At 46.2% G+C, this 18,323-nt stretch overlaps 1 protein-coding gene across 1 annotated transcript; it reads right to left on the bottom strand.

The window, feature by feature from the left end:
• Positions 1–137: 137 nt before the first annotated feature.
• LOC135806344 (F-actin-monooxygenase mical2b-like) lies at positions 138–15,979 on the bottom strand. Its single transcript, XM_065320514.1, has 10 exons — positions 15,148–15,979; positions 12,070–12,112; positions 10,970–11,111; positions 9,048–10,522; positions 8,528–8,611; positions 5,781–5,966; positions 4,383–4,971; positions 3,745–3,847; positions 2,092–2,165; positions 138–1,450 (listed from the first exon to the last, which is right to left on the bottom strand). The coding sequence occupies exons 1-10, from the start codon at positions 15,282–15,284 to the stop codon at positions 1,119–1,121; spliced, it is 3,165 nt and encodes a 1,054-aa protein (XP_065176586.1). The 5' UTR covers positions 15,285–15,979; the 3' UTR covers positions 138–1,118.
• Positions 15,980–18,323: the final 2,344 nt, after the last annotated feature.

Here is an 18,323-nt window from a genome sequence, read left to right as displayed (position 1 = left end):
TTTTCTGAATTCTGCGGACACTACTGGATTCTTAGAGCTTTGAAACTCCACTGTAGCCTTGTCATATTTTCAGTATAGCCAACTCGCAACACACTAACAGTCCTTGGCTACACCACGTACAGTTGAAATTGTCCAAATTTGAAAATACTACTGTATTCTGCGGAAATTCTGCAATCCGCGGAATCGCGGAATTCACGGGGGACAGAAAACTGCACGGCATAATCATGTTTAGGCTGTATCTGACACTAACATCATTCCTTCAAAGTGAGAGTGCAAACGAAAGTCAAACACGCAAACAAAAACTGGACCGGCAGAATATTATTATCTAATGAGAGAATGAGAGAAGCTCCACAAATTTCGAAAAAGAATTACACTAACATACATAACATGGCAATGCTCTGCACACACGGCCATTGACACCGCTAGAGACCAAAAGAACAGTGTGCTAATAAGCAATAAACGTGATCAGCAGAAATACCATAAGCTACCGACGTCAGTGAGCACAGCACAGTACCAACATGTATGTGAATAGAGGGGGAATTGGGGAAAGCAATAGCATGTCAAAAAGCTAATGTGGAGCACTGCGGTGAAGATGCGAAAGCAATTCACAAATTTAAAAAATGTACAAGCTGAAGAGTAGAACAGGGAACTTCTCTCTGTATAGTAATATACTGTAAAGAAGGGTGGCACGTGGCTAAGTCCTACTATAGTACTAAACTGAATTTCTCTTGTCGCCCAAAATAAACTGAGTATTCTGAATATTTTCAAGGAGGTGCCAGAATCGGCGGGGCAGAGGATTGATCTAGGTTGACTGCAGTCTATAAACTGATACACAGACCGAAGGGTGATGCCAGTAAGTCTCTTCCTTGGAGACCAGCTTAAAAATGAAAAGTGCCAGTTTTTAATAATAATAATAAAAAACCCAAGCAGATACCACAAAACAGCTAGGGCCTAAGAGACAGCTAGGGCCTAAGATAGAATAAAAACGTTTTGGATCTCTGTAAAAGTGACGAGATATATTCAAAATTGTGATCTGTGTGAGTTGGCATCAGCCAAAACAGGTGAAGAACCAGGACTAAACGCAGCATACAAAGGTTTATGGCAGACAGTAAAGAGAACTACTTGGCACTAGACTTCCAAACATTGGGAAGTGGGGCTTCTCCCTTCTTTGCCAGCTTCTCACGTTCTTTTTGTTCCTTCAGTTCCTGTTTTGCCTTCTCTTTTCGCTCCTTTTCCAAACGTTTTTCACGCTCTTTCTTCTCTTTCAGCTCCTTCTTGGCTTTAGCCTTATCCATCTTACTGGCGGCTCCCTTCTCACCCGCAACTTCGGTGTCTTCATCAGGATCCTCTTCTAAACAAGTCAGGAGACGATTGCGTTCCTCCACAACAGCAACCAGCTCATTCACAAGAGCTTCCTCGTGAGCACGATCTTCATCTGTTTTGTCAGCCTCTGTAGTCATTAGTGCAGATACGCATACAATGCATACACACCAGTACACCATTACACCCACACATGCGCATACATAGAAATTAGCAACTACATTCGATTGTACAACTCCTACTCCTACGGTACAGCTACTTGACATCAACAACCGAAACCCAAATGAAAACGAGTGCACAACTTGCAAGACCAAGCGACTGACCACCTCTGTAACACCTCTGTAATCTCGTGCATGTGTATTAGAATATAGGAACATGGTTTCTTGTGAAGAAGAGGTTGGTGCGACTTCGGCGATAGTACGGGAAGAGTGTGTTGCTCCCTACATGGGAGCTCGAGGTTTTCCTGCCTATGGTTTCTTGTGTTGACTCAATCGCGTATTATGATCAGGGCGCGTTTTGCGTTGTGTTGTTAGGATTTCGTTATTCCGCAAGTAACGCTTGATCCACATTCCTCTCATTTCCACCTGATGCCAATCGTTTACCTGCGAAGCGAATACACAGCATATAACATGCAAGACCAAGCGATTGACTATATTGTATATCCGTAATCTTGTGTACTAGCATTATAACTTATAAGTCCTATACTGACGATAAACAAAAGCCCAAACACTTTTCATTGTCGCATATACCAACGTTACATGCAGCACATACCGTCCTTCGACATGAGCTCTTGAATAAGACCTTCCAAATGAGTTCTTTCATTGATAAGCTCCAAGTCCATTCGCCTGGAGAGAAAGAGATGGACAGAAACGATGACACAAGGGCCAAGGTAAAAAGTACGTTCAATTCTCAAGCAAGCACTCATGCACCGATTTCCAATTTTGAATAAAATATCAGTAGTAAGCACAAACAGTGTGTGTTGAGTGCTTGAGTCAATGCAGTCACTTGATCTACACATACAGTGAAACTTCAGTATTGTACCTGGATATAACATGATGTGAACAGTTTCCTCGGAGACAAGAATGCAACAATACTAAGAAGACATAACATACCGTTCTCCTTGCACTGGATAATGGGTATCAAGAACTTTTCGGAGTACCCTCAGCATCCTTTTCGAGTCATTTGACCCTGGATATACATGTTCAATACCTTGACTATAAAGTACAATACGTTTATGTCCCCTGGAGGTGGTACGTTAAAGGGGAAGTATACCCTAAAATCAAATTTTCACCAGTTGTAGTCTTCGGGGTGCTGAGTCGAATGGTCTTGGTCCGAGGAAGCTGCGACGCTCCCTTCCTACTTGAATCCCAATCGAACTCGCGCACTTCCACCGAAACTGGGTGACTGCGCCCTACTAGATGGGGATTTGTATGCAAAATGTCACTAAAAGCGCCATTTCGTTCTTATAAAAGCACGGATGACCGCGATTGGCCCATATGTTGTAGTCCTTTGGACGCTGAGTCGACTGGTTTTGGTCCGAAAAGGCTGCGATGCAGCGTTCCTCCTTTATTCCCAATCGAACATGGTTGAACAAGCGGTCACGTGCTCCTGCGTACGCCAGTCACCTGGTCACCATGCCTGCAGGGTACAACTTACTAGCCTGTTTGACCTTTTTTGGGTGCAGTCCTGTCACTCGAGTTGAACCCGAGTTGAACCTTGGTGTGAAAGTTGTCGCCTGCTGGCGCGGTGACCAGGTGATTTGGGCACCCAGGAGCACGTGACCGCTTGTTCAACCATGTTCGATTGGGAATAAAGGAGGAACGCTGCATCGCAGCCTTTTCGGACCAAAACCAGTCGACTCAGCGTCCAAAAGACTACAACATATGGGCCAATCGCGGTCATCCGTGCTTTTATAAGAACGAAATGGCGCTTTTAGTGACATTTTGCATACAAATCCCCATCTCGTAGGGCGCAGTCACCCAGTTTCGGTGGAAGTGCGCGAGTTCGATTGGGATTCAAGTAGGAAGGGAGCGTCGCAGCTTCCTCGGACCAAGACCATTCGACTCAGCACCCCGAAGACTACAACTGGTGAAAATTTGATTTTAGGGTATACTTCCCCTTTAAGTACGCGTGCGCGCAAATACAGGGGTCATAAGAGCGTGAAATGCAGCCAGCTCAGCTCACAGGCAGAATCTACCGAAAACAAGGATCCAGCATGGGCAGTGATCACAAGCAACTCCGTCCAGTAAATCTGTGCCAGAATATGTGCCTGATAATGCTCCCAATTAACGAAATGATATTCCCTGATCAATGTTCTGAGATCACAGTGTGATTGAGGGTGGCCAGCGTTATCATCCAGCCAATTTCGCTACAATGAAGCTGCGTGAAGCAACACTCAGAATCAGAATAGTTAACTAAACTTACTGATAAACATAGAAGTTTTCGTCTGCAACCAAAGCCTTCTTCTTTGATTTGAGGACGTTGAGCTTCTTCACAAGACCAGCATGCTGTTCGGCAAAGGAAGACGCTGAGCATCACATGGTTCACAAAGCACAACGACAGGAGCTTGAACACAGACGGCATAGCCACAGAAACAGATCTGACTGCAGATTTCCTAGAAAGCTACGCGGAATTTTCAAGGTTCGCGTTAGACTCAGTTAGACTGAGCGTTCCGCATCCGTAGGAACGCCACCACTCTCCAGGATCAAGGCACAGATGCAGCTTCTAAAGCGGGAGGTGAGTAGATTAGACACACCACCAAGCGGTCAAAGACCGAAAATCCCACTTGCTACACAACGCGTGTAGTAAAAACACCAACACCACCGCCACCATCACCAACAACAAAAGAGAGCGGAGGCACACAGTGAACAAAAATACAGTGATTACAGTAGCAGGCAAGGAAAAGTCCCCGATCAACAAGTTTGACTGAAAATAGGAGACGGTTGCTTGCAGTCTCATTGATCTGGAGAACAGAAATTTGGGTGGACATACACATTCCAAAGAACACGGGAAATCCAAACCAAAACATTGCCAATAAATTGGCCAGTAGCTATTAAACTTACTAGATGACAGTCTATCTTCAACTTCAGCAGCAACCTCTTCCAGAACACGCTGGTCACGATCCAACTGCTCCAGCTTAGCATTCAACTCGGACATGCTCAGCTCACACTCATCAACAATGTGCTGACGATGACGCCTGCAAACATCTGGCGCTGGAGGCGCTTTCGGCTTCATCCTTCGGTTGACCGGCGCTGCTGGAGTTGCTGCTGGGGCAGGATCCATACTAAGAGATGTGGGAGCCGATTCTGAAATTGATTCATCTTCAGAGGGGGCAACATAGAACACAGTTGTTGAGCGCTGCTTAGGTGGCAAAGGTGCTCTTTTCTTCTTAGTACTTCGCCGCTGCATTGAATTTTCTTTCTTTTCGGCCACCAATGCGATCTCGGCTTCAGTAACCAATGAGGTAGAGCGCTGAGCCAATACCACACCGGCTTTCGGGGGAAGAGGAGCGGTTCGCTTGCGCCTAGAACCACCCCGGATATTCATCTCATCCTTCAGCTTTTGTATGTCTTGGCAAAATGACTGGGAAGTTTCCAGAGACTGGACAGCTCCACTGTCAGCCTGCGCCACGCTAGCTTGGATTCGCAATCTCTGCAAAAACAAATAAACATAGAGGAAAGCAGATGTCCACTCACTCAGCAACATTGACAATATGAAAATATGAACGATAATTTAGATAATACTCATAAAAAGGACACATTTCAGGCTCTTTACGAACATCTTGAAAGTTTTTGGTTTCACAAGTATACTTTCAAGCCTTCTCATCTGAAGTGTGTCCTTTTTATGAGTATTATCGCATTTTTGTCTCAGAGGAAACTGATAATTTAGATCAAGGCACAAAAAAGGATTCAAAGAAAGTCAGGGTTGCAACCACCTGAAACTGAAGGGGAGAGATCTAAATCTACATCACTCCAGACATGGAGTGCATTGTGATAGTACTAGTATGTCATCACTTTGCCTACAATCTAGCAAGCCGCAGCCGGGAGCAGCTACACGGTACAGGGGAGTTGAACTACAGCGGTTGTACTATTCTACCAACTCATCGTATCACATCGCTATCCCAAGCCTATGTATGGGCAACCCAAACATGACTGGAAGCGCACACGTCATATACATACTTCGAAGTAGTCACATGCCGGTTGGCGGGAGACGCCATCATGCCTACAAAAGAGAATGTAAAACCCTGCAAGCTACAGCCCTGCCGCGGAAAACCTGGTGGATACCCCATGATCATGGCCAATACCAATCACAAGTCCACATTACTCATGATACCTTGACAAGTCAAGAAAGCAGAGTGACTGCTAGCATGTTCAGTAACTCTCGTTGGAATACTGTGTTATTGACTACTGTGCACATGGGCATACACAACAGTGAGTTGATGAGTGCTGTGACGGGCTTACCATCATGCGGTAATGGTGCGAACACGTAAACCTATTGCTGAACACTTCATATGTCTGCATCTGCAGTGGCTTCTTGCAGATGTGGCAACGCAGGCACTTGCGATGAATGGCGACTCCCTCCAGCTCGAGCTTTTCGATTTCAAAGATTCTCTCACCGCACATATTGCAGCAACCTTCAGGGACAGACTGTATTCAAGCACGGCACAAAACCAAATCGAAAAAACGTTCGTAAAATCACATTGACAATAGAAGAATGAGTTGCGCAGCCAACACTGGTACCACCTCCCCCCCCCCCCCCCCCCACACACACACATTATTATCAAGTACACCTTGGGAAGGAGGGTTTGGAGGGTCCAAAAACATTTCCTTCTGATGCTCTTCAGTTGAGTGTGAGTGAGGTGATATAATTTATCTCTGTATGCAAAGGCCTGGCTTGTGAACGTATACTGCTTCTTTCATCGCATGAACACTACAAGGAAGACATACACCACTGAACCAAGGATCAGCCGTAATTCTCACATCATGTAGGTCGGATTGGACACTTGCATCATATTCTCCTTCTAGTTCTAAAGACTCTAGTTTACTTGTACTCTCTAAGTCTTTGTTGCATAGTCCGTTCGCATTTCACCTTGTATCGCGTATATGGTGACATAAATGGTTGTACCGCGCGAAATAAAAGCTATTCTCATGGAATATAAGAGCACTCTCGCTTATAAGAACATGCACTTATAAGTGAATGAAAATCACAAAACCACACGAGGTTCATCATGGTTCCATTGTACTGGCATTAACCAATAATATGCGTACTTGCACATGTACATGTCGATGCGATGTTTGTCTCTCGCATATAAGACCATGGTCTTATAATCGAACGAAAATGCACTTGTGAAAGGACCGAAAACAGCGACGTTTCGATTATAAGACCATGGTCTTAAATGCGCAAGATTACGGTACTAAAATAGCGTGTATCTTGCTAAAGGTCGAACCCGAATCACGGTATTCTTCCCCTTTACGGCAATACCTTTGCAACATAACGTTTTTGCTAAGGCCCAGGGTGTCTAATGAGCCAGTGTAAATGTAAAATAGAAGAAGAAATCACATGGGAACGAGTTATGAAGCAACTATCCACGACTGTAACAAGATACAGGTGGAATCCTTATAATTCGAATATGGCTTAATTCGAACATACCGCTTAATTAGAAGTTTTTCCAGGACCGATTTCTAGCAATACGATTCCCACATAAACAATTTCTGATAATTCGAACCTCGAACTGGATATGTCCGGTTAATTAGAAGTTCCACGGATTCCACTTACATAGAAAATGTGTGGGATTTGTGCTGATAATTCGAAGTTAGCCAAGTGTAATTCGAAGTTCACTGTACACTGTACTGGTCAGTTCAGTTTGCATGAGCAGGCTGTGACAGTCAGTTCAGTACCCGTGAAATCTGTGTCTATTAAGGTCCATAGCGCAGTTCTGCGTGACCATGAGAGCATTTTGACATACATATTGGGTTGTGGGTGCATGTTTGGATAATTCGAATGTCCGGATAATTCGAAGTTTTTCCCTGGCATTTTGAGGTTCGAATTATCAGGATTCCACCTGTATAGTCGTCCCTCTCTAATCCGGCACTTGTTTATCCAGCACCCTTGCAAACCAGCACACCTTCTGGCAAAACGGATTTTTTCAGTTCATTTTCTACACTTTAATCTGGCACTTGAATTCTGCCTCCAGCAGCGATTTTCTGCAACAAATCACTCAAACTGTACATGTACATAATTCGATTTTCTAATCCAGCAGTTGTACATCGCATGCTGTCAGGGAGCATTGTAACATACACAACACATGTAACATACACTTGGGAATATCCTATACTGTAAACTGCCTAATATTCGCGACGGATTAATGTTCGCTATTTTCGCGAGAAGAGCGTAACGCGAATATTAACCAGCGTGAAATCAAGCTTCAACAGTGGGTGTATGTAGGTGACCCCGTTGCTTCGCGAACTTTTGCCATCGCAAACTTGCTGATTCTAAGAAATCGCGAAAATTTAGTGACGCGAATATTGGGCGGTTTACAGTACCAGTGCAAGGGATATTCCCAAGTGTATGTTAAAGACACGCATTCCACAAGTGCTTGGATTGACACAGAAAATCCCTACGTTTTGATGGTACGACACAAACATGTATGCTAACAGGTGGACTGGGTTGGAGGGCAGGATTTGATAATCCAGCAGCCTTGTTTATACTCGCTTTACTTAGTGACGTAACCCAATAAAAGAATATCACAAGGAAATGTTCTTTGACACTCCACACCTTCCTTTGTATGGTGCAAATGTGCATGTGTGTATGTATGTGTGTGTGCGCGCACGAACGCGGGCACGTCAGGGATGACTGCACTACTCTTTACTGGTCACCCCGTTGATTACTCACATGCAATGTACAGTAAAAGATCAAACACAGCAGCAGTCTGGGGTGCCATCACAGTCTCAGTCAGAGCAGCATACTGCCTTGCTCACTTGAATCAGTGCCAAGGCAGGCTGCAACGCACACTCATCTGAAGATGTACTACAATAGGACAAGACCGTCACATAGTCCTGCATGCTGCACGTTAACTATGTAAGGTCTTACCGCCATTAGTTCCTATCATCAATCATTATCAAAGTTTTCCTAATCAAAATAGAAAACTGCTACAAAGGAAATCTGAAAGTGCCTAAAATAAAGTCAATAGAAACGCCATTGTTCTCACCTCGTGTGGCCTTATGGCAGCATCCAGGTCTTCAGGCTTCGGTACAACAGGATTGGGAGCTCTATTCTTCTTCCGCATAGAGGCCTGCGAGGATGTTCACGTGAACGAATTCAAATTGACAGCATCAGTAAGACTTAGTAAAATTCGACATGGAGTGTAGCTACTGACATACCAGTACATGTACATGCAGTAAAGAATTCCACCTGACAAGCTGAGAATGGGTCTTTGAATAAAATTAATGCCAAAGTAGTGCTAATGGCCACAGTGAATATGTATTTTGTATCAGTTCTTATGTTCTCACCAGTGTCATACGACTACATGTAAACAAACACCAGTGAGAAAATGACATACAATACAATGCAATACAAAATTAAACAGACGTAACTTAGCAGCAAGCGTTCAGCTAGATGCTAGATAGAAGCCAAGAGTTCGCCATGGCAACGAGAGGTACTTCATGTTAGTAGCCAACAATGCGCAGATAGATGGTAGATGAAGACAACAACACATCACTAAGCCTTACCGAAGGAGGAAGCTTCTTCTTGGCCCCAGCTTCTTGTGGGGTTGCAGTGTCCGTGAGTTCACCACCAGTGTCACTAGTATCAGCTGATCCCGGTGCAGACCGTTCGCTTTTCACACCGGTGTTGCAGCTGCTACTCGTGTCAGCCGGCTGTCCACTGGCAATGGTGCTCGGTTTTGTAATCATTGCAGCAGCAATGTTAAGTGGATGACCAGCATCAAAAGTGGAGCGCAAAGGACTAGTGCTGCTTTTCCTAGCAGGTTTATTAGGAGTGCCCGACTTGACGTGCACATCCAATGTACTAGCACTCGGCGTATGTTCAGTGCTGGACTCTGGTGGCTTATCCTCGGTAGCAGTCTGCGCTTTCTTGCTACATGTACTAGACACCAGATCTGCTGCTGGTTCACCGTCTTCACGACTCTGTGCATGCACTTGATCGGATGCACCGTCAATATTCTCAGTGTCAACAACACAGTGCGCTGGCTTATCAGTCTCCTTTCCTGTGACACTCTCTACTGTCTGGTCACTGGCAGTAGTCTCAGCTTTCCTGCTACTTGCGTCCTGGTCACCATCTTTCTCACTTACAGCAGTCCTAGCTTCCTTCTCATCTACAGAGCTGTCAACAACACCGTGCGCTGGCTTATCAGTCTCCTTTCCTGTGACACTCTCTACTGTCTGGTCACTGGCAGTAGTCTCAGCTTTCCTGCTACTTGCGTCCTGGTCATCATCTTTCTCACTTACAGCAGTCCTAGCTTCCTTCTCATCTACAGAGCTGTCAACAACACCGTGCGCTGGCTTATCAGTCTCCTTTCCTGTGACACTCTCTACTGTCTGGTCACTGGCAGTAGTCTCAGCTTTCCTGCTACTTGCGTCCTGGTCATCATCTTTCTCACTTACAGCAGTCCTAGCTTCCTTCTCATCTACAGAGCTGTCAACAACACCGTGCGCTGGCTTATCAGTCTCCTTTCCTGTGACACTCTCTACTGTCTGGTCACTGGCAGTAGTCTCAGCTTTCCTGCTACTTGCGTCCTGGTCATCATCTTTCTCACTTACAGCAGTCCTAGCTTCCTTCTCATCTACAGAGCTGGCAACAGCAACATCAGAACTGGACTCATCACCCCTGGCCATTAGAACAGGGCTCCCTTCAGTTTCGCCAATCCCGCTATCTGGCTTGGTAGGTTGCTCGTCACGATCCTCGCATTGCTGGTCATGCTTTTCCTGGATATTAGCTGCCAGGGTATCGTCCTCAGCAAACGCATCGTCTCGTAAAGTCGCACACAGTCCCTGTCCACTATTAAGAGTGCACGGTGCCTCGGGTAAACTTGCTCTCTGTTGTTCTAGAAGTACCGATTCAGAGACTCCTTTGCAGCGATAGGGTGAAGGAGACCTACGACTGGCTGATGAATAGGTGCGGCGTTCACGAGCAGCTGCTCTCTTAGAACTGCTTGCGCTCGACGGGTCTCCCAACTCAAACTCATCTGGAATACACAGAGGTGTAAGGCAAGTGCAAAAAGCATGTGCACACGCACACACACACACACACACACACAAGTGAAACCTACGACCACGACCTACCCATTAGCAAAACACACAAAATACAGTAACAAGCACAACTCCAAGTGCAAGAGAAAGATTAGATACAATGTACTAGTAAACAAGAATACAATACTTGTGGTAAAACCAGTCAACTCACAATGCCCTAAGCAACTCACAATGTGATACTACATGATGTAAAATACTTCGAAGTAAGGACATGTATGTAGTGCGCTGAGATTTAGGTAAACTCAAATATTAGTTATGAAGAAATACTTCGAAGCATATGGGCGATGTGTTGACGGAGAGCCACAAGTATCCAGTACGGGGGGAGGGGGGCACAGGCTAAATTAGAACGGGAGGATTAAATACAACACACAGTCGGCTCATACCTAGAGTTGGTGAAAGTTCATCTGCCAGCGCGTATAAAAATGACAAAACACTCTCTTCAGGTACTGGATCAGTGGCAATGATATCTTCGGCAGTTTCAGCACATGGAGCGAAGCCTAAAACTTCTTCAGCCTTTTCAAATGCCTGCGGGACAATGATATGGAAGACAGCAGACATATCAAACCGGTTATAAAGGGCACGTTATACCCAATGACCATACAATACCTATCACAGAAAGGGCAATTCGTAGTAGCAAGGGTGCATAAACAAGAGTGTGCAACTCCGTAACTGGTCACAGCAAACAAATCTTGCTGTCACCTTTTTCAGAACCTATGACACTTGTACAAAGAACGCACTGGGAGCCGACCTACATCGCAAGTTTGTGTTTTTATGCCGCTAACAAAATGATAATGTTTAACTTTCTTTCCGCTGCTAGTACGCTTTTACCGTACTCCCCGCGCAAGTTTAGTGAAACCTTGCCGAGTTAACGCGGCCACAGACTCGCAGTACATACCTCGTACGGTACGACTCATGATCTGCACTAAAGTTGACGTCAACAAAATATTCCGTCAAGAACCAAGCCAAGAAAGGTTGCACACTCTTGTTTATGTGCTCTTGGTAGTAGTAAACTTGGGACGCCACTGCAAGTTCGTGAGTCTGAATTCATACTCATACTTCTACAACGGCACGGTTCAATGAGGGCCAGGCTCGAATATTTGGCGGAATGCAAAGAAACTAGATTTTAGCTATTCGCAGTTAATAGACCGTTGTGAAGTGCACAGTGGGGAAGTATGATCAAGCGCACAGACCTTTCCGTGATTGCCACGGAGACACGGTATCAGCTCATCAGGTTTAGGATGCATCAATCTACCGTCCCATGTTCTGCTATGACAACGATAGCTGCGATGTAAAAGGTCTTTGCACTCTTGATCTCTGGCTACGCATGACCGCATCAGTGTCACACAATGAGCCAAATGGCCCCGGAGGACAGATGCCATAAAAAAAGTCTACCCTGGGCCGAGGGGTCGTCAAGTTTTACACTCATGGCTATGTAATCCAGATAAAATTGTGGCCCAGCAGAGAAATGGCAAAAGGAACCTACCAACAAGATGTTGGATTTCCTGTCATCCGTTGGAGTACATAGCCTGTAGAGGAAAGAATATAGGAGAAAAGGTTGAAGGGTTTCTGCATTATTAGTTCCTAGATGCTGTAGTACAAACATACCCATCACAAGGGCCTAGGGGGAGGGGGTTGTAACTACATCACAAGGGCCTAGGGGGAGGGGGTTGTAACTACATCACAAGGGCCTAGGGGGAGGGGGTTGTAACTACATCACAAGGGCCTAGGGGGAGGGGGTTGTAACTACATCACAAGGGCCTAGGGGGAGGGGGTTGTAACTACATCACAAGGGCCTAGGGGGAGGGGGTTGTAACTACATCACAAGGGCCTAGGGGGAGGGGGTTGTAACTACATCACAAGGGCCTAGGGGGAGGGGGTTGTAACTACATCACAAGGGCCTAGGGGGAGGGGGTTGTAACTACATCACAAGGGCCTAGGGGGAGGGGGTTGTAACTACATCACAAGGGCCTAGGGGGAGGGGGTTGTAACTACATCACAAGGGCCTAGGGGGAGGGGGTTGTAACTACATCACAAGGCCTAGGGGGAGGGGGTTGTAACTACATCACAAGGGCCTAGGGGGAGGGGGTTGTAACTACATCACAAGGGCCTAGGGGGAGGGGGTTGTAACTACATCACAAGGGCCTAGGGGGAGGGGGTTGTAACTACATCACAAGGGCCTAGGGGGAGGGGGTTGTAACTACATCACAAGGGCCTAGGGGGAGGGGGTTGTAACTACATCACAAGGGCCTAGGGGGAGGGGGTTGTAACTACATCACAAGGGCCTAGGGGGAGGGGGTTGTAACTAAGCTTTTTGTTCCGTGAAAATAATCGATAATGCCGGATGGCCCCTTAGGTCATCCGGTAGTCAAAAAATGTAATCGTTTCACCCTTATCATTAAGCCCCAGTTACAAATATTTAGTTACAACCCTCCTCCCCCACCCACCCACCCTGAACGAAAAATATAGTGACCTTGTGGCTAGAATGGATCGATGTTTCAGCTATCAATATTTTCAAAACGAAACTCTCCTCGATCGACCCATGGCCACCCACCCATAAACGAATTTTTTTTCCGTTTTGTGTTTATACTGTAAAAGTTTGATAATTAAGGCCGATTCACAATACAACTTCTTGCGACGCGACATGCGACTTGCGACGAGCTGCGACAGCGACACACGGTTCACAGTCTTTCTCATGTTTGCGACATCCTTATGCACAAGTAGTACTATGCACGTGCACTGCACGTGCACTGCACGTGCACCCAGGGTAGAAACTGTACTCCATTTGTGTATGTCACGTGTCGCATGTCGCAAAAGTTGAACTTTCTTCAACTTCTGCGACAGGTGCCTTGCGACAACTTGCAACAGCTCGCGACAGGCAGTTTTTTGTCGCAACTGTCGCAAATGGTGTGTCGCGTCGCAGAAAGTTGTATTGTGAACTGGCCCTTATGGAGGGCCACTACAAACTAATCAAGCAGCAATGCAATGACATAATTTCCTTGTACACACTTCTGCCAATTAAGGATGAATGCCAAGTATGGAATGATGCAAACCGTGTACACACTAACTTCGTATGAATTTTAATAAGCCTTATGCACGTTGTACAGATGCACGAAATCCCGTAGAATCTCGTAGAATCCCGCAGACCCGGTTGGGTGTTGAATGTGCAGGACCCTATTGTGTTTACTGCTATTTCCACTAAGAAATGGGCCCTGAAGGCATTTCTTACGAAAACCTTTTTTCTGACAAGATCTAAATAGTTATTAGCTCTAACCAAAGTGAAGAAGCTGGAAAGCGATTGTTTACCATTAATTATGAGGCAAAAATTGGTCAAATGCGCATGTATAGCACACGATGAACACCCAACCGGGTCTGTACACACCTACGACCTTAGGGGCCATCCGTAAATATAGATATTTATTTAGAAACGAAAACTAGTCGTTTAGGGGGGGGGGGGGGGGGGTTTAGCACCTGTTTGTTTCTCGAAAAATATCGATGCACAGTTTGTATGTGTGGGCACGTGCAGAAAAGAAAAGAAAAAATATCGATACTATGCATCGTTTGTATGTGTTCGTTTCTGAGGGAGGGGGGTTGAAGAGAAACGACTAGTTTTCGTTTCTAAATAAATATCGGTATTTACGGATGGCCCCTTAGTACAGAACTTCGTACATCTGTACAACAAGCATAAGGTCTATATTACAGGTTGCGGAGTGACCCATGTACCGAAGGAGTGACCCATGTACCGAAAGTTGTTTTCAGAATGGGTCATCTTTTGCCAGACGGAGCAAAATGTCCAGATGGATTTCATTCTGTATTGGGTGTAACCTGCATACGGAAGGCATACCTTGCCCTATTGATATTGTCACCGGCACAGCAAGCCTATGCAGAATGACTGGCCAAGTGCAAGCTTGATAAACAAAGAAACCATTCCAGCAAAAGTGAACATTCTAAGCTGAATTTCGAACACCTGGAGCGAGTCGAGGACATCACCTCACAGGCATGTGTGTAAGAATTCGGGAAGAAGAAGAAAAAGTATCAGGGTGTCTGACACTACAGTACATGAAGTGTTGATCAATGAAATCCGATCGAGTGAGTCCAGTTTGCGCCCTGCATCACTTCACATCCCGGTGTTCACAGGTCTAAAGCTGCACGGCACCCGTACTTGACTCACACGATCGGATTTCAATGAGCAGCACTGTACATGCATGTATATTGATGCAACATACACCTTCCGGCCAGGTCTCCTTGCTGTGCTCCAAATTCTGAGGTACAGGTCTAGTGTTTACTGACTTGGCCTAAATCTCCACATTGGATCCAAAATGAAGTGAGAAAATCACATTTCGGCAGCCCTGTATGGTTTTGCACAGACGGGTAGGGAAATCCTGATGGATTCTTGCTAGAGGGGGATAAGCTGTACATACAATGGACCCCTGTTCGGCTGGGTATCAAAGTCAGTGGACACTGCACACTGAGTCTGTTGAGGGTTGTATATTCTTGACAGGGCAAATCCATGTCTCACACACAGACATGCAGACACACAGACACATCCCACACACGCACTTACCCTGCATCTGGTGCCAAGCAGTTCACTACTTCACAGAAAAGAACTCCATCATTCCAGGCCTCCGACAGGTCAGCTACTGCTAGCGTCTCACTTGAGAGGACTTTCTTGATCCAAGTCAGCACACTTTCTGAACCCATAGTTGCAGCCAGGAAATCTGGGGATAAAAGAGACGGGTCTCCTAATCCTATAAGTAGTAGCCAGGACGGGCTCACGACCGGCTTTCGCAAGCTGCAGAAACAGTACTTGTCAAATTCGTGCCGCAAGTTTCACCGTCTACTTTCAAAATTTGTTCAGTTGTGCTGCTGTCCAGGGACGTCTTGGACTAGGAGCCATGCGTGATGATATTTCTAGTCGAACTCACAGTACCCATCCAAGGGCAACAGCATTACAAATGGACTACTGAGTGATCAAGTCAAGTCTCGATTTTCCGCTCCTGTAGTCGCTGCACCCTTACTGACTTGTCCTTGCCAGCCTCGGGCTGAAATGCCGGTTGGCAGCTGGTCCTAATTCTCAAATCATAGGCCGAACTTCAAAAATAACTGTCACTTGGAACTCCGAAAAAAATATTGGTTACAGCTACGGCAAACTCGGGGTGAGTTACGGTGAGCTGAGTGTGACAAAGTCAAAGATCCTGAACTGAGCTGAAGCTGATGTCAACAAGTAAGCCTGTCAACGGCATCAAGGCCAGGAAACATTCTTGATCTTCTAAAATGTTCAGAAACTGGCACTATGCATGAGTGATTTGATTACCAACGACTTTTACGTGCATGAAGGAGAAATATGGACCGAATGTACGCATTGACCCCAAATCGGGCAAAAGGAGAGCAGCTCACTGCACTGTCGCTACGCGCACGGACATCAGCAGCTGTACCACAGCTGTACCACAATCCTTCTTTGGACAGTTTGGTTGAGCGAAAAGAGGGGGCACGTGTTCAAGAGGAATGTGCAAATAAATATGGCAGAATAATAATTATGTTGTAGATCTAGAATCCGTATCGCATAGGTAATACTGTCGTGTTGTAGATCTACCACGTCGTTGCCTGGTCGTTGGTGTGGTTGAGCATGAGGTCGATCACCGCATCACCACCAGTAAGAGACTAAAGAGTAAAGACCATACAACTCCCTGATCACCACATGTCACACTCACATCACCACATACACCACACCAAGAGTCCATAACCATGATAACCCTCCGTTGACCAAACATGTCACAATCTTGACGCGGAAATAGGGCTACTAACTAAAGTTACTTATAAACTAATACTAGTGAAGGGAAGGCGTCAAATACATGACATTGTACAGTGCTGGCAACTGAAATCCGACTCCCTTGGCGGCGCGCCAGCACTGTACTTCCCCGGTTGAGACCAGGGAGTAGTAAAATACTTATTTTTTACTACTCCCTGGTTGAGACTGAGGTGAGAAAAGAGAAGATGCTATGACTGAGTATGACTCTATGAGGAGAGAGTGAGAGAGAGCTACGAGGTGGAGCATGTGCGACGTCGTTTGCTGGTTGTGCTGTCAGCGAGTGGTGGCATGGGAAGAGCAGCTACAGCACTGTCTGTATAATCGCCGAATAGCGTCATATCAGTGATAGGGGGAAGGAGCAGTACGCTCGTGCTGATAGTGCTACTCTACGATCGAGTCTCGGAATCTTGCTCCCATGTGTAGATCTACCATACATCCAGTCTCGTCTGTCATTTTGCTCTGTTGCTTTGTCATAATGCGCGACCGCAAAATGTCATTGTGTTTGCGGGGTTCACGGACGGGTCTTTTCAGCGAGTGATCGGTTCGGCATCCGGAGTCTGCTGAGCTGGTTGTTGCGAGCAGCCTGGGCTTTCCCGCAGACTTGACATACCGGTAACACTTGACTGACTCACGACCGCTATTCATGTTCAGAGCACACGAGAAGTCCCCCGAACCTTCGACTCGGCAACCCTGCAAGAAAGCACTACAATGTACTCCCTGCTCAATACACAGTGTTTCGGGGAATTCAACCCTCATCAGTTGAGCCTAATTAGGTTGAGGAAGATTGTGCCTGAAGAAGATAGTGCTCCAGGTACTTCACCAGGGATACAAACTTGCAGAGACGCTCCGTTTCCAGCGCGACAAACACCTCGTGAACATCGGGTAGCAGCGTGAGTTAGTGTTGCTCCTGGACTGGTCAGAACAAACGTCAAAGACTCTGGGTCATTCACAAAGCTGTCACCTCCAAACCACCTAGTTTCAAGTCAGCGGAAAAGCGCGAGCTCCAGTATGGGGAGCAAACTCTTTCCTAACAAATCATCGCCGACGTCGTTACATGTACATGTACCGGTATACCACTCATGCATTGTAAAAAAAAATGGGAGGACGTACAATGTACATCCTCCACCTTGTTTCATGCTGTCAAACCAACAATCCGACAAGCACCGATATATGGTGCCTGCTGCTTCTCTGCAGCCCTCCGCGTGACCCAACTTCAGCGTCTGCAAGCCATGCAAAACCGGGCGATCCGATGCATTGATGGCAGCCCGCCATGTTCCGCAATGCAGCCCCTCCTGGCTGCCAACTCGGTTTACCGCGTCACTGAACTTTTTAAACAAAAGCTCCTGATCTTCATCTGGCGTTGTCTAAATGACTCCACTAGCCTTGCTCTAGCCCAGCTTCTCAAACCAGCACTGCAGCATGCAGCGGCAGAAGTACGCGCCATCAGCATGCCAATGGTCTGCTCAGCCAGCCAGCTCGCAGTCGGTGTGGCCAAACGAGATTCGCCACCGCAGGAGCATTGCTGTGGAACAGTTTGCCTAGAGAGGTGCGCACCGTATCCAGATTGCAAGATTTTAAGCTAGCCTGCCTTCCTTATGTATGCCTGAAATAGGTTGTGTTTCGTCAGGGTTTGACATGTTCCTTTCTTCTCAGTATTCTCGCTCGCATAGTACTCCACTTCTATGATAATATTGCCTATGCTGTTGCTCATTAGGATTTTGGCAGATTCTATCCTTCGCTTTCATATAACTGGGCCAGGAACCCGTTTGAACTTGCGAAGTAAAATAAAATCAATCAAATCAAATCAATCACCCAACTGGAACCAAGAACCGTGAGCATCCGAAGAGGGCAGGCCCAGTACCATGAGTACAGGATCAGGAAGAAGGCCGAAGCCGAAGGAGAGCCGCACCACTGCACCATATTATTGGCAT

The sequence above is a fragment of the Sycon ciliatum genome, chromosome 1 (assembly GCF_964019385.1).
Source record: "Sycon ciliatum chromosome 1, ocSycCili1.1, whole genome shotgun sequence".
Taxonomy (NCBI): Eukaryota; Metazoa; Porifera; class Calcarea; order Leucosolenida; family Sycettidae; genus Sycon; species Sycon ciliatum.
Note: the sequence above shows the minus strand (reverse complement) of the source record. Positions and strands in the feature narration are given on the sequence as shown.

Excerpts from the sequence above, each read along its gene's own strand:
- LOC135806344 (XM_065320514.1), bottom strand. The coding sequence starts at position 15,284 with ATGGGTTCAGAAAGTGTGCTGACTTGGATCAAGAAAGTCCTCTCAAGT. Across the intron at positions 12,113-15,147 it reads TGCTTGGCACCAGATGCAGG|GCTATGTACTCCAACGGATG; the intron begins GTAAGTGCGTGT and ends TTTCCTCTACAG. Across the intron at positions 3,848-4,382 it reads TGAAGATAGACTGTCATCTA|CGTCTTCCTTTGCCGAACAG; the intron begins GTAAGTTTAATA and ends TGTGATGCTCAG.